Here is a 17,088-nt window from a genome sequence, read left to right as displayed (position 1 = left end):
ATCCTCACTAGGAGAAGCCAAGACTGACCCTAATATAGTTGGTATTTTTTTGCTGACCTTGTGAGTTACACTCACGTTTATATTTACATTTGTGGTTTTCTTAGCCCCTAAATTCGCCAGGTCGGGGTTTTTGTCTTTGTCTCCATCTTGCCGGGTCAGCTCTGATGTTAATATTGATGTTGCAACTATATGCCCACTCTTATCAGCTAGTTGTGCATCAGCGCGAGCATCATCATTGGTTTGCTCGGTAACAGAAACAGTAACTGACTCTGTCTCTTTAACTGCGTCTTCATTCTCCATGCCTTCCGCTTTTGAGTGCTCAGCCCCGCCCCCAGCCGGATCCATAGAAAAATCTGGCGATCTCGAGGGCTCTGTAATTTCCCTCCCGCTGACAGGCTCCGTCGAACAGGTCACTTCTTTGATTGCTCCAGCGAGGCTATTCAGCTGTTTCTCTCCAGTTGTACTGCACAGGGATACCAGCGACGGGACCACAAACACTCGGTGCAGAGCCGACTGCAACACCGGTTGGACACTCGGTAAGGGTGAGAATGTTTCCACAATAGTGGTTTGTCGAAGCAAAGTCTCTCTCCCCGCTACCTCGCCAACGGAAGCCTGCGTCTCATTGGATTTTTTAGATATAGCCATCGTTTTTTTTTTCTCCATTTCTTTTTCCCGAAGCTTGCGCATTTTGCTCTCCTTAGCTGCCTCTCGCCTCTGTTGCGCTTTTGTTCTCGCCTTTCCTCTCAGATTGGAGGCTGGGGCTCCGGAGCCATCTGTGAGCGCTTCCTCGTCTTCTTCGTTGCCCCATCTATCTTGAGGATCGCAGGCTTTTTTTAGGAGCTGCTGCGAGGAAAGAGCTAACCTTGAAGAGGGTCTTTTCCTTGAACTGGGTGATAAATTCTGATCGTAAGGGCCACAGAGCGAAAGCTCCGAACATCACCTCCAGCAACTGCTCTCTTATGTACTCCTTAGTTTCGCCCACTTTTCTCCTCGCCGCATATCACCGCATATCAGTCCGGTCAGGTGACAGTTCAACGGTGAGAGGTTACACCAATTGGTATCCCATTAGAGCATCGGTTCTGTGGGGGTAGCCGTCTGAAAGGAGAAGCACCAGATGCACTGCATACAGCACCAACAGGAGGAAGGTCAGATGCGACTCTTCTCTACAGCGTCTCGGCGGCCATCTTGCCCCAAAAAAAGTTGTTCCCAATAGAATGTTGCGATTTCCCTATGGAAAACAATCCTAACTATATATACCTACTGGCTATCACCAGTAGGTTATATATATATATATATATATATATATATATATATATATAATTCAAAAGTTCGCCCTGAGGCAAGGACACACTCACAGCAGGCTGGTCAATGCCACAATTTATTCGGAAAACCAGCTTTTCTCCGTTCGAAAATAAATGTCCTTCCTTACGCGTTTCAGAGCTTTTGGCAGCTCCTTCGTCAGAGGAAATAATCACAGGCTGCTGGAAACTGCTCCCAAATGCCATTCACTGCATGCACTCTCTTAATTAATCCCAGGTGTAGTATCCGGTCAGTAGTATCACTGGCATGCTGGTATTTGTAGTCAATCACTATTTTGGAGCCAAATAAAACCCATGTGGGCCCAGCAATGACTGTAATTAAATTGTTCAAAAGTATTGCTCCAGTGAGCTTCGAACTCGGAAAGCTGGTTATGAATTCTCCTTCGCCGCTGTACCATGAATGAAACCCAGCTTCTGCCGAGTCTCTGGCCCCATGAATCTCACAGTGGCGTGTCCTTTGCGGCCAGGCGTGCCGCAAATACATAATTCAAAAGTTCGCCCTGAGGCAAGGACACACTCACAGCAGGCTGGTCAATGCCACAATTTATTCGGAAAACCAGCTTTTCTCCGTTCGAAAATAAATGTCCTTCCTTACGCGTCAAATAGTGATTGACTACAAATACCAGCATGCCAGTGGCATTTGGTAGCATTTTCCAGCAGCCTGTGAATATTTCCTCTGACGAAGGAGCTGCCAAAAGCTCTGAAACGCGTAAGGAAGGACATTTATTTTCGAACGGAGAAAAGCTGGTTTTCCGAATAAATTGTGGCATTGACCAGCCTGCTGTGAGTGTGTCCTTGCCTCAGGGCCAACTTTTGAATTATGTATTTGCGGCACGCCTGGCCGCAGAGGACACGCCACTGTGAGATTCATGGGGCCAGAGACTCGGCAGAAGCTGGGTTTCATTCATCGTACAGCGGCGAAGGAGAATTCATAACCAGCTTTCCGAGTTCGAAGCTCACTGGAGCAATACTTTTGAACAATTTAATTACAGTTATTGCTGGGCCCACATGAGTTTTATTTGGCTCCAAAATAGTGATTGACTACAAATACCAGCATGCCAGTGATACTACTGACCGGATACTACACCTGGGATTAATTAAGAGAGTGCATGCAGTGAATGGCATTTGGGAGCAGTTTCCAGCAGCCTGTGATTATTTCCTCTGACGAAGGAGCTGCCAAAAGCTCTGAAACGCGTAAGGAATGACATTTATTTTCGAACGGAGAAAAGCTGGTTTTCCGAATAAATTGTGGCATTGACCAGCCTGCTGTGAGTGTGTCCTTGCCTCAGGGCTAACTTTTGAAATATATATATATATATATATATATATATATATATATATATATATATATATATATATATATATATATATATATATATCAAAACAAAACCCTTTCAGGCATAGAGTGACACATAAATTATGCATAAAAGGAGGAGAGAACTCTGGGTAGTTCTCAAGTTTAGGTGGAAAGCAGCCCCTGTTAGAGCACTCTCAACACCAGCGACACTCCAGATCTGCTCACCTCAAATGTCTGTTTTTCTATCAAAGTTTTTAAGCATAGGATTAGCACAGTGCTATCCACGCCGAGATAGAAAATGACAAAGTCTCTTGCAATTTATACAGCAAAGTTTTTAAGCATAGGACTAGTACAGTGCTGTCCTTGCCGAGCTGTAAAATTACAAAAGCCATTTATCACCCCAGGCACAATATTACACCTTTGAATTAGCGAAATACCAACTCAAGCCAACCTGAAATGAGTAAAATCAACCCCTGACACAGTGTTTCGCTCTAATTAGAGCTCTTCAGAGAGGTATAGCTTTGTCCAGACACAAGGGAGCACCCAGTATTAAGTCAAAACAAAACCCTTTCAGGCATAGAGTGACGCATAAATTATGCAAAAAAGAAGGAGAGAACTCTGGGTAGTTCTCAAGTTTAGGTGGAAAGCAACCGCTGTTAGAGCACTCTCAACACCAGCTACACTCTAGATCTGCTCACCTCAAATGTCTGTTTTTCTATCAAAGTTTTTAAGCATAGGATTAGCACAGTGCTATCCACGCCGAGATAGAAAATGACAAAGTCTTTTGCAATTTATACAGCAAACTATTTGTTATAATCCTACATTTCCACATGATAACTTCCAGCTTCAATGCCACTGTCTAATCTCGTTTCATAAGGTATCTATTCCACCATACTCTTGAGTACATACTAGTCTTATGAGACCCCATGTCATCTTACTGTATATAAACAATTTTTCACAATAAATATAAAGTGCCACCTAAGATCCATTAACAATATTAAATTGCTAATACTAGTATACTTTAGAAGTTGGCCCAAGATTGTCAGGCCAGACTCAAACTGGGTTATACTGTTGTTAGTTGCCAAATGTGAGCATTTCAGTTTTGTCCAGATTCAATTTGTGATGGCTTCATGTCATCCTCTGATCAATGGCTCAGAGGCATCTGAACATTTTTGAGTTTCCAATGTCTTTGGTGCTTTTCAATGTGAGAAGTATTTGTGTATCATTTGCATAGTTAGTTATAGCATTTGAGCTAAAAATCATTGATCATTGCTAAAAATTATTTTATGTAGATGTTGAAACACATGGGTGAGATGTTAGAGCTTTGCAGGACCCATGCTTTTCTGAAGTATGGGTTGGATGAGAAAGGGGAAGTATGGATGACATTTGTTCTGTTTTGAAGGTAGGATGTGATCCATTCAAGCACAGTCCCCTCCATTCTGGTACTTTGGATTAAAATGTCATGATAAACTGTGTTGAAGACAGCTGAAAGGTCCAAGAGAAGGAGTGCAAGTGACCCTGCTCTGGTCTACTGTGTTTTTGAGGTCTTCCCAGATGATGAAGAGGGCAGATTCTCCACCTCTTGCTGGATGGATTTCTATTTAGAAGTTAGAATTCAATGAATTGCGACATCTGGTCGAATGCTGCTGTTTAATCAGTTTGCCCCGGATAGGTCCTTTTGTAATTGGTAGGTAGTTGTTTGGGTTGTGTGGGTCCAGGTTTGTTTTCTTTAGAAATGGGCATATATAAGCCTTTTTTAAGTCTTCTGGAAAGACTCCTGCCCAGGTTGGTAAAGAATTGTTGATGATTCTTCTGACTGGTGTGGCAGCAGAAGTATTAGTTACAAGAATGCTCTTGAATATTTTTGGGGGACATGAGTCAGAAAGGCAGCTGGCTGGCTTATTTTGACAAGAACTATATATTCAGTTTCTGGTAGTTGTTTGTAGGATTACAGAGTCGGAGTTTGCCTACCCTTGGAGTAGATTGCCTCAAATGGCCTGGTCGTTTTCCTTGGAGTCTAGTGTGTGTTTTGGTTGTTTGAAGATTTCCCAGTTTGTCAGTAAATTCTTGAGAAATGGGATTAGTTCCTTTTGTGGATTTAATATTTGAATGGTACCTTCATTTAGCAGTTGCACAACTAATTATAATTACCTTTCATGTGTTTTTAACTGTACATTGTGATTATAATGGATGTTTTTAATGTTTGTGTTTAGGGCTATCTGAATTTTTAATCAAATAAAGTTATTGATTGATTGAACCTGTGCACTATGTTATATGGTGAATTGTACTCTCATCTCCTAATATGCAAGAACTTTGAAATTATCTTGTGTTTAGTCTGCTCTTTACATAGGCACATTTACTTTTTAACACTTATGGAGAGGGCTATGGGATGTCAATATGTAATAAAGCAGATGTGCTTTAGCATTTGTATTGGGGTATTCTTTGGGAGGTTGAGCAGCACTCTATGCTCACATCTGCAAGGTGTAAACTACAAGATGTAAACCGTGTAAAGATGGCTCAGCTATTTTTTGAGGGTGTCTGTCATATTATGGTAAATATTCAACTAGATCTGAAGGTATGGATTTTAGTGCCTGAGTTATGAAAAGTGCATTTCCATGTTTTAATCTGATTAAAATACCTATTACATGACTAGTGCTAGCTTTGAAGAATGCAATTTGAAGATGTCCTGAATTTGGTCCAACAGTGTGTTAATGCAAACTGTCTATTCTTCCCTGGGGGTCGTCATGCAGTATTCAACTTCCCGAAACAACTCCAGTTCACACCTCTGTGGTACAGCTAACATGTACAGATAATGACGTTTCACCACCGAATAATGTTCTCGAATATTCAATGGATCTTGATTCATATTCCCTCAACAAGTTTAAACTGGTCCACAATGAGATAATTGTAAGTATGCATGATTGTGTATTCACTGATTAGTAGTTTGAGATAAATATGTCATTCAGAAATATACTTTAACTAATATTTTGTAAATTATGTTATTCCATATAATATAACTAGCCTAGAAAGCAGTTGTCTTATAAGATCATGGTATATGAGAAATACAGAACAGTCTTTCTTTTTCTCAATCAGACAGCATATAATGTTTCTTTCATCAAATTCTCCTTATATTTGCGTTTACAAAATGTTGTTTTTAAAAAGGCTGATTACTTTTCTAATTGAAAGCGCAACTGAATTCCAAATCATAAAACTTACATCTTAACAAATTTTTCAATATTTTGATTGCAATATGAGCATAAACTAAGTTATATGACAACGAACGCTAACAAAAGGTAAGCGAATATTCCTTTAATTTAAAACATTTTGTCACCTGAACATATCAAGCAATATATCATAGAAGGGTGAATGGGCCATTCGAGAAAGAAAATTAATAATTGCGGTGGCTGGTCATTTACCACAAGTATTAAAAATGTTAGACCATAACGAAGCATGTATTTTGATACTTCTTCATTTATCCTTCCCAAGAATCTAGATGAAGCAACCACTTTCTCAAACCCTCCATGGTCACCCTATGGGTTCCACAGGGCTCAGAACTATCTATCACCTATTTTTTTTAATCTACTCATGAAAGCCCTGGCAAACACGCTGAAATCTGCAAACATTCTATATCAACTGTATGCGGGTGACACACAACTGCATGTGAAAATCTCCTCCCCAGACAACCTCATATCCCTCACTGGCAACCACCTCATGCTTAACATCAAAAAACTGAATTCCTTCTCATATTCCCCCCCAATCACACACTCAAGATAGACCTGTGGCTGAAGCATGTAACTTCCTTTGACTGTGCTCCCCACATCATTAACTCCGCAAAATTCTTGAGAATCACCCTAAACACTTAAATATGCAGGTGCATATCAGTAATGCTGCCAAGGGAACTGACCATCAGAAGAGTATCCTAAGGAAAATTAAACCCTTCCTCCCACAGACCGACTTAAAAATCATGGTATAAGCACTAGTGTTACCAAGATTGGACAATGGAAGCACCACTCTCTAGGGGCTTCCCAAATACAAGCTGGCCCCGTTGAGGGCATCTCTTAATGCTGCGGCCAGACTGGTCTCTGGAACAAAAAAAAATAACCACATTTCTCCGACCTTGAAAGATCTGAATTGGCTACCCTACGAGGCAAGAATACAATTAAAGATTGCCTGCATGACCCATAAAGCCCTGCATAGCAATACCCCCAGTTACTTAGCACAAAAGCTAGAGTGGTCTGGAGGATGCAGACAATCGCGAAGTGTGAGTTCACTACTACTGAAACCACAATCCTTCTGCAAAAAGAGAACCGGTTGCAGAGCATTCTCAGGTATCGCACCGAAGATTTGGAACTCCTTACCGCGAGATGTACGCAGAATCTCTTCCTCTTCCCCCTTCAAAAAAGATGTAAAAATGCTTCTAATGAACAAATTCACATCCTTAGACTTTAATTCATACGTGACTGTTAGCCACATATGTTAGCCTATATACCATTGTCTACCTCTTTAATATTTCCTGTTGAATATTAAATGTATGTACATTACCCAATCATCTAATGTTTCAAAACACTGTAATGTAAAGCACTCTGATACCCTCTAGGGTCATGTTCGCGCTATATAAATAAAATAAATAAAAATGATGGTCACTATATTGTTAGGTCCAGGTAGAGTTTCAGTTACTTAATTCAACCCGTGGTAGCTATGGCACATAGCAAACAGTCAAAACTCAATGAATAACATCCCACTCCAATTTATAAAAATAGAGAACAACGGACATATTGACAACATTAACGGGAACCAGAGATATGGATTTCTAAAGCTTTAGTTAAAAATAGTTGCATAAATTGTAAAGCACCAATTCAGATCAACTGGTGATTTCAGGTTTATCAAAAGGGAGCACAGGTTAGATATGTCAAGCTGATTAGAAGTTTAGTAGGAGACTTTATCTTTTTTCTGGAAGTTAAAATCCTTCAGCAGCCCAAGGCAGCAGGGTATATCCAAGGAGGGCTCCACAACATTGGATAGGTGTGAGATAATGTCCCATGAAAGCTATTGGTTGTTGCAGATATCCTGTCCACAGTATTACTAGCACAAGTGTACAAAGGGCACTTGTAATAGGCAGAAGGGATAACTGTCATGTTACTCTAAGCTAGGCCCTTTGTCTTTTATGGAACATGGAATAGGGCTGAACAAGGCTGGATACTTTCTTAGAAAGATCCCCCTGCAGCAGACAAGCTACAAGCAGGGGAAACTGTTGGCCTGATCACCTTGACAGGCTTGCCCTGCTCCAACAGAAGTCGTAAAGGTGAAAATTTCCCAGATTTGCAGAGATGTTAGTAGAAGTCCAGTTAGATGATGCCAAGAGGATGAGAACCTCAGGCACAGCACTTGGGGGTCATGATTTACTCCTGCAGAGGTCACTAACAGGGTCAAGGCAAGGTCCAGTTGGTACTGATAAGTTCAGCTCTTCAGAAAAAAGGCCTCTTGTTGCTTGCTGTGGCCCTGTAGATTACACAGAAGGTCATCCAGCTGATCATTAGGGTCCTCTTGTTTACCCTGAGTGCAACTGGGAACAGGTCAAACCCTTCAGGTCTCTTCACAGGGCCCAAATAGGAGACTCAGTACTTCATCCTACTCTAAACAATTCCACAGAGCCCCTTACTCACTAAATTCAAGGCAGAGAAACTCCTTTTCCCTTTTGCAGTGGCTGTGTACTTCTATGTCGCTGAAAACCAGTTCAGAGGCCAGCTTTCCCACCACTGGATTCAGTGCCTGTCTGACTGGTTGGACAAAAGAAGGAGCAGGTTCAGGTACCCTCTAATGTGTTTGTGACAGAGAGGGCCCCTTTGAAGTAAACTCAATTTCTGGGCACTGCCAACTGGTCTTCCTCCCAGCAGCACACAACTCCAGCCCACACATAAGCCATTGTCTTTGCTCTAGAAGCAATTTTATGGTTTTTGAAACTCATCAGTCCATTCATCAGCTTGGAGTCAGTTAGATGCAAATGAGCCTCCAGGAGCTTCAGGCAAGAAAATTGAAAGTTTCTAAAGGTTCCTCTTCCTTATTGTTTATTAAATGACTGACTTTACCATTTAGTTGGACTTTTAATGAAAATTAAAAACAGTTCCTGAATTATTTTTCTAGCTAGTACCTAGCCTCAGGTCGCAGAATTCATATTTAATAATCCTTCCTACTATTCCTCGATGGGCCATCCAGCCTTCCTACAGTTAACATTGCTTTTAGTGGCTAGTCACTGCAAGGGCATATTAACCTTAAATATATACATGTCTTACTTTTAAATACCATGCACCGGTATTGTGTGCTAAAAAGCCTACGCAGGGGTGACTTTTTAACATTTCAAAGGGAGGGTTTCTTCTGTCAACAGGCTTTATTTTTACAGGCTGGGTTGCAGTTTTAAAATTGCAGCAGCCATGCTTGGCTTTCCATGTCATTAGTGTACTTTAGGACACCATATACTATGGCCTTATAGGAAGGTTAAACATGTCAATTAGGATTTTAGCTAATTTTAACATGTTTCAGGGGCCAGAGTACATGCGCTGTGGCCTAGTTGGCAGTGTCCTTGTACACAGTCAAAAGACCAGCACTATTAGTCTACAAAAAAGAGGGGTGACCATGCAAAAGAGATACTGTCTCATACAGCTCCTTCCAACCCTCCATCCGACTGTGTTAGTGGAGATTGCATGGCCTAGGCCGGCAGCCTCCTCCCACCTCCTCCCACTGCCTGAACAGCTCTCAGGAAAGGGCCTGCTGATTGGATCAGCGGTGGTTTCGAAGCCTCGGGAACTGACTCTATGTACCTGGGACTGCTGGGCCATTATCACCTCCTCTCCTGAAATGTTCTGGGCGGGGTGGCCTTGAGCACAGCAGCCGGGTATTAACAGTTAGCACTGCGATCTGTATTCCTCCAAGCTGGATGACCATGATAAGTGGAGCAGCCGGGGATTCTCCTTTAGCTATGTCTGGCATCGAGCAATCCCAGAGTGCACTATTCTGCCCACTCTCAAGATGTCTGAACCCTTCCTTTGTCGTGAGGTGCTTAGTAGCCCGCTCCAGAGGTGTGCCTACCTGTGGGCTACACCATCACAGAAAAACAATTGGCCAACTGTTTTCTCCTCGCTTTTCCTTCCAGTAAGCCTCCTTGAGTTTGGTTGTGATCCACCTGCCAAAGGTGGCTTCTCCTTTGAAGCTTGCCTTTTGGGCTAACGCTCTATGTGGCTTCCTGCGAGGGGTAGGTAACACCTTCCTCTGTGGCAAATCTCCAGTGTCATGGGCACAAGAGTGGCACCTTTATAAAAGTTGCTGTTCCTTAAAACTTACATTAGATTTGACTTGGGCATCAAGTCAGGTTTAATGCCATGATGAATTTGATACCTTGAAGTGCCTATTTTGGTGGTCCCATTGAGAGGTTAGCACAGCTGATATTTCAGTGTGTAACTCCATATTAGCCAATGGGACCACCGGGCTGCTCACAGTAAAAACAACATTTTAGGGTTTTTACTGCTAGGGCATATAAGACTCTATGTACTACCTACTAATACACATCTGCCTGCCTTAGGGTTCAATAGGCCTTCCTTAGAGAAGACTTACATGGATTGTTAGGGGATGTGGATGTTTTGCCATAGGTTAAAATGGCAAAGTTGAACTGCCAGTTTAAGACTGCCCTCCCAGTCCACAGTGCCAGGCTGGGAGCCATGTTGTGCGTTATCACACTCATCAGGCTGGCACTATCAGTGGTGCGGGCCAGGGTGAGCATATAACTTGCAGGCCCTGTGTAGCCTTGGGGACCAAATACTAGGGGCTTATAAGTAAGTTACCTTGTGTCAACTAGGGGTAGCCAATTCAACATCCATTTTATAAAATATTAGAACTGGCACTAAGGTTTGGTTAGCAGGCCTCAGTACACTCTCATAGTCAAAAAACCAGCAGCATCAGTCCAAACCTTTAGGGGTGATCATGCAAAACGAGGCATTTACTTACAACTTCTTTGATGGCTGGGCATGGGTAGTTAAAGGCTCACCGTATACATTTTCCTCTTACACAGTATCTCTTGTTCAATTAATTTATAGGCCTTATAATTAGCAATGCATATGTCTATACATTTTGAACTTGTGATGTATGTTATTGTTATATATTTACATAACATTTCAACTTATAAAGAAGTGTTTTTATATCTCTTATCTTCAAAGATTGTTAAGTAAATGCTATGATAACCCATGCCTTAACGTCTCTCTGTTTTTCTTCCCTAGCCTAATACCAGCTAACACCTAAATTTATTGAAACCATACACATAAGTAAACACATATTTTCAAGATCTGTTCATCATTTGTTGCATGTATGTATATTTATATGTAACTGTCTGCTTTGAAAACGTGGTAATTACTACTTAAAACCTAAGCTTTTATTGCATTTATTTTACATATTTAATGTAAGGTACTTGATGTGTGTTATCATGGAGTGATGAACCGTATTGATGTGTAGCTTACTTATGACAATGTTAATATCACATGACATAATATAAGAACGTTTACCAGGTTCAATGTCCCCTTCGGCCTCAAGTCCACCATCAATTCCCCTCAGGCTAGCAGGATATATTATGATGCTTGCTTAACTTTATCAGTACTCCAGTTTCATTTAGGTGCAGGGCTGCCACCAGTGAGTGGCATGGGTGTCTCTCCTGTGCTTGACCAGCAATTCCCATACTCTTGTCCTCAGGTGACTAAATAGTTTTTTTGTACTGTGTGTGGAAACATAGAGACCGCATTAACTTTATCGTGACATTCTGCCATACATGGGCAATCACCTTTCAACTGGTCTTCATCATGAGGTGACTCATGAGTCCTGGACCCTCCTTTATGACCTCGGTCATCAGAACCTGCAGCTCTCTCTCAAACAATTAGAGTTTCTTCACCCTGCCAGATGCCATCTAAATGATATAAACTACTAAATGTAGGTGAATGCCTCATATGCTGCCTATATTATTCTTACTGAGATGTATTGAAATCCACACATTTTTAACAGATTCATGCAGAAAAATGGTTTCTACACATAGCTCTCCTATTATCATTCAGCACAGTTGCTAAGAACAGGATGTTTATACAGGAAGTCACGTGTTTGACTTATAAAAGTCATGGATTTAGTGCCTATTTTGTTCATGCACAGTAATTCTGTGTGCAGTGAAATTGTGAGTGATGTTTTCAGATGAAACAAGGCATGCACAAACCAATTTCTCGCATAATCTCTGGGTGTTATTTTACCACACCCTGTATTACTACTGTGTTTTTTAGGTGGTAAATCTGGGTGTGGTAAATACAGACCCTGAAAAAATGCAACACACAGAAAATGACTACCAGGTATCAGATTTATCACACCACAATTACCACCCTTTACTGCCTAACTCAGAATGAATGAACAGGATCCCGGTTAAAACCGTAAGTAGCTAGTTTGCCCCTTATGGTTAGTACACTTACCATGTGTACTTATATTTCATGAAGCCTTTTGGCCTTAAACTATTTCTGGTCCTGAAGAAAGCCTGCTAAATTTCTTGACCAAGGCTGAAACATATAGACCATTGCCAGGATATCTAAGATCAATTCAGTCCGCTTCTCCATTCTTAACTTTGTCCCAGGACCCTAGTATTAAAATATTTTTCTCCAGTTTTGAAGGGGGATCCTTGAGACAACTTAAAATTTTCACTTATTCGACCCTTGCCATAAAAATAACCGCTCCGCTGTAATCAGGTGGTGAAGCACGCCTAGGAAGCACTCGGCACCCTCGGTGGGAACCCGATGATGAAGCATGCCACCAACTAAATTGGTAGGCCAGGGTTCTTCTAAAAACCTAATGGATTTTCCCTGTACAATTGCCAGTTGATGCTGTTATATTATATTTCCTTTCAGGGCCTTCCTCATTATTATTCTACATTCATTTTAACCATCATCAACAAATATTGAAATGGTTATGCCAGTTATTTTTCAGCATGTTAACTACATGGGAATGGCACAACAGTTGATAATATAGTATTAATACTTTGCTCTCCTTTCTTCCAGCTTGGGCCTAAAGGGTTGGATTATGATAATATAACCTTCTCTGGAATGCAGTTTAAGCATACATTAATTATTAAAGTTTCTGATAAAGGAGAACCATCACTGACAAGTGAGTGATATTTTCTCATCATACACTATGCATATTCACTTGATTTTACATACCTACTATGCCACCTTGTTTATACTTGATCGCTCAGTGACTGTTGATCTGGTGTCTCATTTCATCTTGCTCAATCATCTTTGCAGTAAGGGAATTTGCCTCCATGCAGTGTTGTTTCTATCAGGCAGATCTCAATATCTCAACTTACACCCCTATCAGTCCATCCCCTGAAGTGCCATCATTACATCTCACCATATTGAGTGTGTAAATGCTGCCTTAGTGGAAATTGTTAACTCAAATGGCCTTGAGATCGTCTCTTATTCAGATATTACTTGAAACATAGTCGCCATCTTTAACAACCATTTTGGAGTCTAAATTTTGTTAATGCATGTAAGACATAGCACTGTCAATTGTATTCTCCAATGAAAAGGTGATATTGCTGTGCTTATTACAAGACTTGTTCGTCTAATTTTGAGGAAGTCTTTTTTTAAATACAATTAAGACTGTAACTGCTTTCCTAAAGATGTCTAGTTTATGCTAATTGAAATTAAAACTGCAATTGTAACTTTTTAGAAATTCTTTGAAGTTTAATGCTTACTATATTGTAAAATTATGTTCCTGACGATCTAAGATACCTTTCACCAGAGAAACTAATTTGCTGTTTGATCCCGACATTATAATTATTGATTTGTCGTATTCTGTGGTTTTATATTTCATTATTTTAAAATGTATTTTTAACTTGTATTTCTATAGGCTAATTTCTTACCCTTCAGACTCCTGCAGAATTCTAGACATCATCCTTGGCAGGGACCTCACTACATTCTCCCAAGTGAAAAATGCATTTGCTGCTTCTTTTGCTGCTCTTAAAATGCTAAGCAGAGGTTCAGGCCTTAGTCATGTCTCGTCTAGAAAGTCGCTGTAAGCCTTATCCTCAACCATCTTGCCCACTCATCCATTTCCAAACTTATTACAGACCTCCACTAGCTCTTCATATAGAAACAATCATCACCTGACACTCCCAGCTTTGCCCACAAGGCCTTTTACAATACAGGACCCACTTAGTTCATTAAGAATTATATATAATCACTGTATTTTTCTCTCTAGAGTTCCTTGTGTTGCCCCACCAAACCTGGTGTCTGCCCCTTCGATTTTCTAGACACTTAAAATTTGAATAAATTAGGTTGCTGGTTGAGAGGGGTGTTAACCCTGCCCAACAGCCACCAATCTCTGTCAGGATGAACCACAAAAGTCAGTAAATTAACTTGTGCTTAAACCTTGGTAGCTTGGCAAAAAAGCTGTCTGACTTAACTTAGAGGCAATGTGTAAAGTATGTATGCAGCACAGAAACACAACACAAATAAAGTGAAATTACAACACAAGATAAATACAACATATTAATTTAGAAAAAAAGATTCATCATGAATTGATTTGATGCGAATTGTTTGACACCAAAATGACAAAAATCCAATTAGTAGAACCGGAATTATGAGTAATGAGTTTAAGGTAATAATTAGGGCCTAAAAAATAAAGCATCAACTGCAGACATCTATTCATGTGGGAACGGGTCCCTGAAAATGCATGTGTTTCATCTGGCAGGTCTGGGCTTCTGTCTAGACGCACAAGCATCACACGGTGGATCTGGATTTCTCTGAAGATGCATGTGTTTCATCTGGCAGGTCTGGGTTCTGTTAGGCAGTGTCATGGTATGCCTTTGGGATGGTGATAAGGGGAAAGTGGCTTGCATTGCAGGTCAACTGGAGTCTACTTTGATGCCTCACTGCGGAGATACTCTGGGTTGATCTGGTGGAGGCTGAGAAGAAATACTGAGAGAGGAGATGAGAACCCCGAGGTGACTGATCAACTTGTTGTCATAGAGCATAAAAGGCCACTTTTGTGACTCAATTAGCACTTTTGTGAAAATGCAAATAAAATTATCAAAACCATGGTGTTGAGGCTCAGAACAGCACAGGAGAAAGCCAGGACCCCCAATGTTTTATCTAGCAGAGCAGAATTATCAACATCAGAGGAGAGGAAAAGAAAGGTGTTTATTGAATACTTTGGGGTGAAGCGTTCAAAACTAGACTTCTTTGATTGTTTTTTCTGGATATTAATTTGCATAAACTAGATCATGGTGAAAGAGACGCTCTGGAACAGGGAATTACACCGGAGAAGGTAGAAAGATCCATTAAAGGCCTCTCAGCGTACAACGCACTGGGCCTGGATGGGCTGAAAAACAAGTTAGCTATCAAATGGCCAAATTCTATAATAGATTTGGGATTCCAAGCTGATCACCAAGAAACCAAGAGACTCATGTACCATTTATAGGCCAAAATCATTTTTAAATACTGACTCAGAAATGTATACTACAGTATTAGTATCACAGTTGGAGTCACTGATTTATCATTTGATTGACCCAGATTAATTGTGATTCATAAAAAATAGGCAAACATTCATTATAATTAGAAGAGCATTGCAGTTTATTGAAAGTGAACATGAAGAAAATCTAGATGGTGATGCTCATTTTGGCCACAGAAAAAGCCTTTGACCGAATCAACTGGACTATTTTAAAATACTTCTTAGATAGTATGGGAGTCACACTGGTCATGCATGCAAAGATATGTTCGAGCTACAGACAATGTAGGGCAAGAAATATGACCAATGTATACCAAATGGGGTCCCTATGGCTTGGCAGAAGAACAAGACCGTGATAACCCTTGTTACCAATCACATTTTCCATCTCTATTGAGCCCTAGGTAAAAAGCAATTAGTCAGACAAGGGAGTTTGAAAGCTTTGCCTGTTGGAGGCCTCAACATAAAATTAATTTATTTGTGAATCATATTCTGCTAACATTGATCAGGCTGAAAGAATCCATCACACTGGTTTTGACCATGTTGAGGAACTAATTGTCCAAATTAGATTTTAAGGCAAACTTTGAGAAATCTGACATACTGGGTGGGTCTAAGGGCTCTAACCTGTATGAAAGGCTAGAGGGATGGTTTCCTTTTGGGAGGGTGAAGGAGCATATTGTATCCTAGGTGCTTAATATCATGACCTGTTACAGGGGCTATAAGGGGCCAGTTACACTCCACTATCATGAGAGCTTTAACTAGATGATGCCAACTAAACAATAGGTTCTTTCAAAATAATAAAGATTAATGCGTTACCATGACTGGCATATTTTTCAGGTGTTACTGGATCTCATTTCCGAAATTATGTTATTCAAATTGTGGCAGGATTGAGACTTTTGTTTGGGGGAAGTTGGAAATGACCATCGATATGCGGCTCAAAAGTTTGTCTAAAGTCATAGACAGAGAGGTGGACTGGGTGTTCTGAATGTGTAGAATTTTAGACTTTTGAGGTATACGAAATTGTATCTGTTAGCCTGAAGTATCAGATGATTACTACCATAAGTATTATTCCGCATTCACAGCACCTGCTTTCAAATTCTATTTTCTACATAAGATATTACTAAGAGGAACATCTTGAACATCTATACCACACTGATGCAATTCCCAATGCCACTGAGGTGGCCATTTATGTCTACTTAGTGTGCTGCCCTGAATAGACAGATGATTCTCAAGGAATGGCAGAATAGTTGGTTGAATATATCTATTTCCCGTAGGAGTATAAAAAATCGTGACCTTTTATTAAGAAAAATGTCTATGCATGTTTTTTTATGAACTGATAATTGGAATTCAAATTCTTTTTGTTTTATGTATGTACATACATGTGTCTTTTATGGCTATTTTGCCGAAATAAAGATTTTAAATAATAAAATAAAAAATCGTGTACATCCATCGAATGAACATCCCCACTCCTCTCACTATCCTGGGTGGACACCTGCTCAAATAAATACTACCCAAATAACTGAATAACATATCCACTACTCAAATTACTTCATATTTATACTATACTAGTTTTCAACACTAATCCTTGATGGGTTCCAGAGTGGCGTGCTACTCGCCAGAAAAGCGCTTTAACACCCATCAGTGGTAACAAGTGCTATATGAATGCAAATCTTTCTTCCCCTTTTATCCCTCTGCTATTCTTCTCACTCCAAGTAACTGACTAATATCCACCACTGAAATTACTTCATATTTCACCATATTCATTCACCACTAATCCTTTATAGGCTTCCTGAATAGCGTGCTTCAACAAGCGCTATATAAATACAAACATTTGTCTTCCTCTATCCTTCTGCTATCATTCCAAATCCAAATAACTGACTAACCTATCCACCACTTAAAATGTACTTGCATATTTCACTATACTAATTCAACACTAATCATCTATGGGTCCTGGAGTAGCGT

At 40.4% G+C, this 17,088-nt stretch overlaps 1 protein-coding gene across 1 annotated transcript in view; it reads left to right on the top strand.

The window, feature by feature from the left end:
• Positions 1-17,088, top strand: part of LOC144762567 (cadherin-related family member 4-like) — a 93,715-nt gene that overhangs the window by 35,986 nt on the left and 40,641 nt on the right. Inside the window, exons 2-3 of the mRNA XM_078647797.1 lie at positions 5,367-5,523; positions 12,681-12,786. Coding sequence (XP_078503923.1) covers positions 5,467-5,523; positions 12,681-12,786 — 163 coding nt within the window. The 5' untranslated portion in view covers positions 5,367-5,466. The remainder of the gene's footprint in view (positions 1-5,366; positions 5,524-12,680; positions 12,787-17,088) is intronic.

This window comes from Lissotriton helveticus, chromosome 1_1 (assembly GCF_964261635.1).
Source record: "Lissotriton helveticus chromosome 1_1, aLisHel1.1, whole genome shotgun sequence".
NCBI classification, from domain to species: domain Eukaryota; kingdom Metazoa; phylum Chordata; class Amphibia; order Caudata; family Salamandridae; genus Lissotriton; species Lissotriton helveticus.
This window is presented reverse-complemented; position numbering and strand designations above follow the sequence as displayed.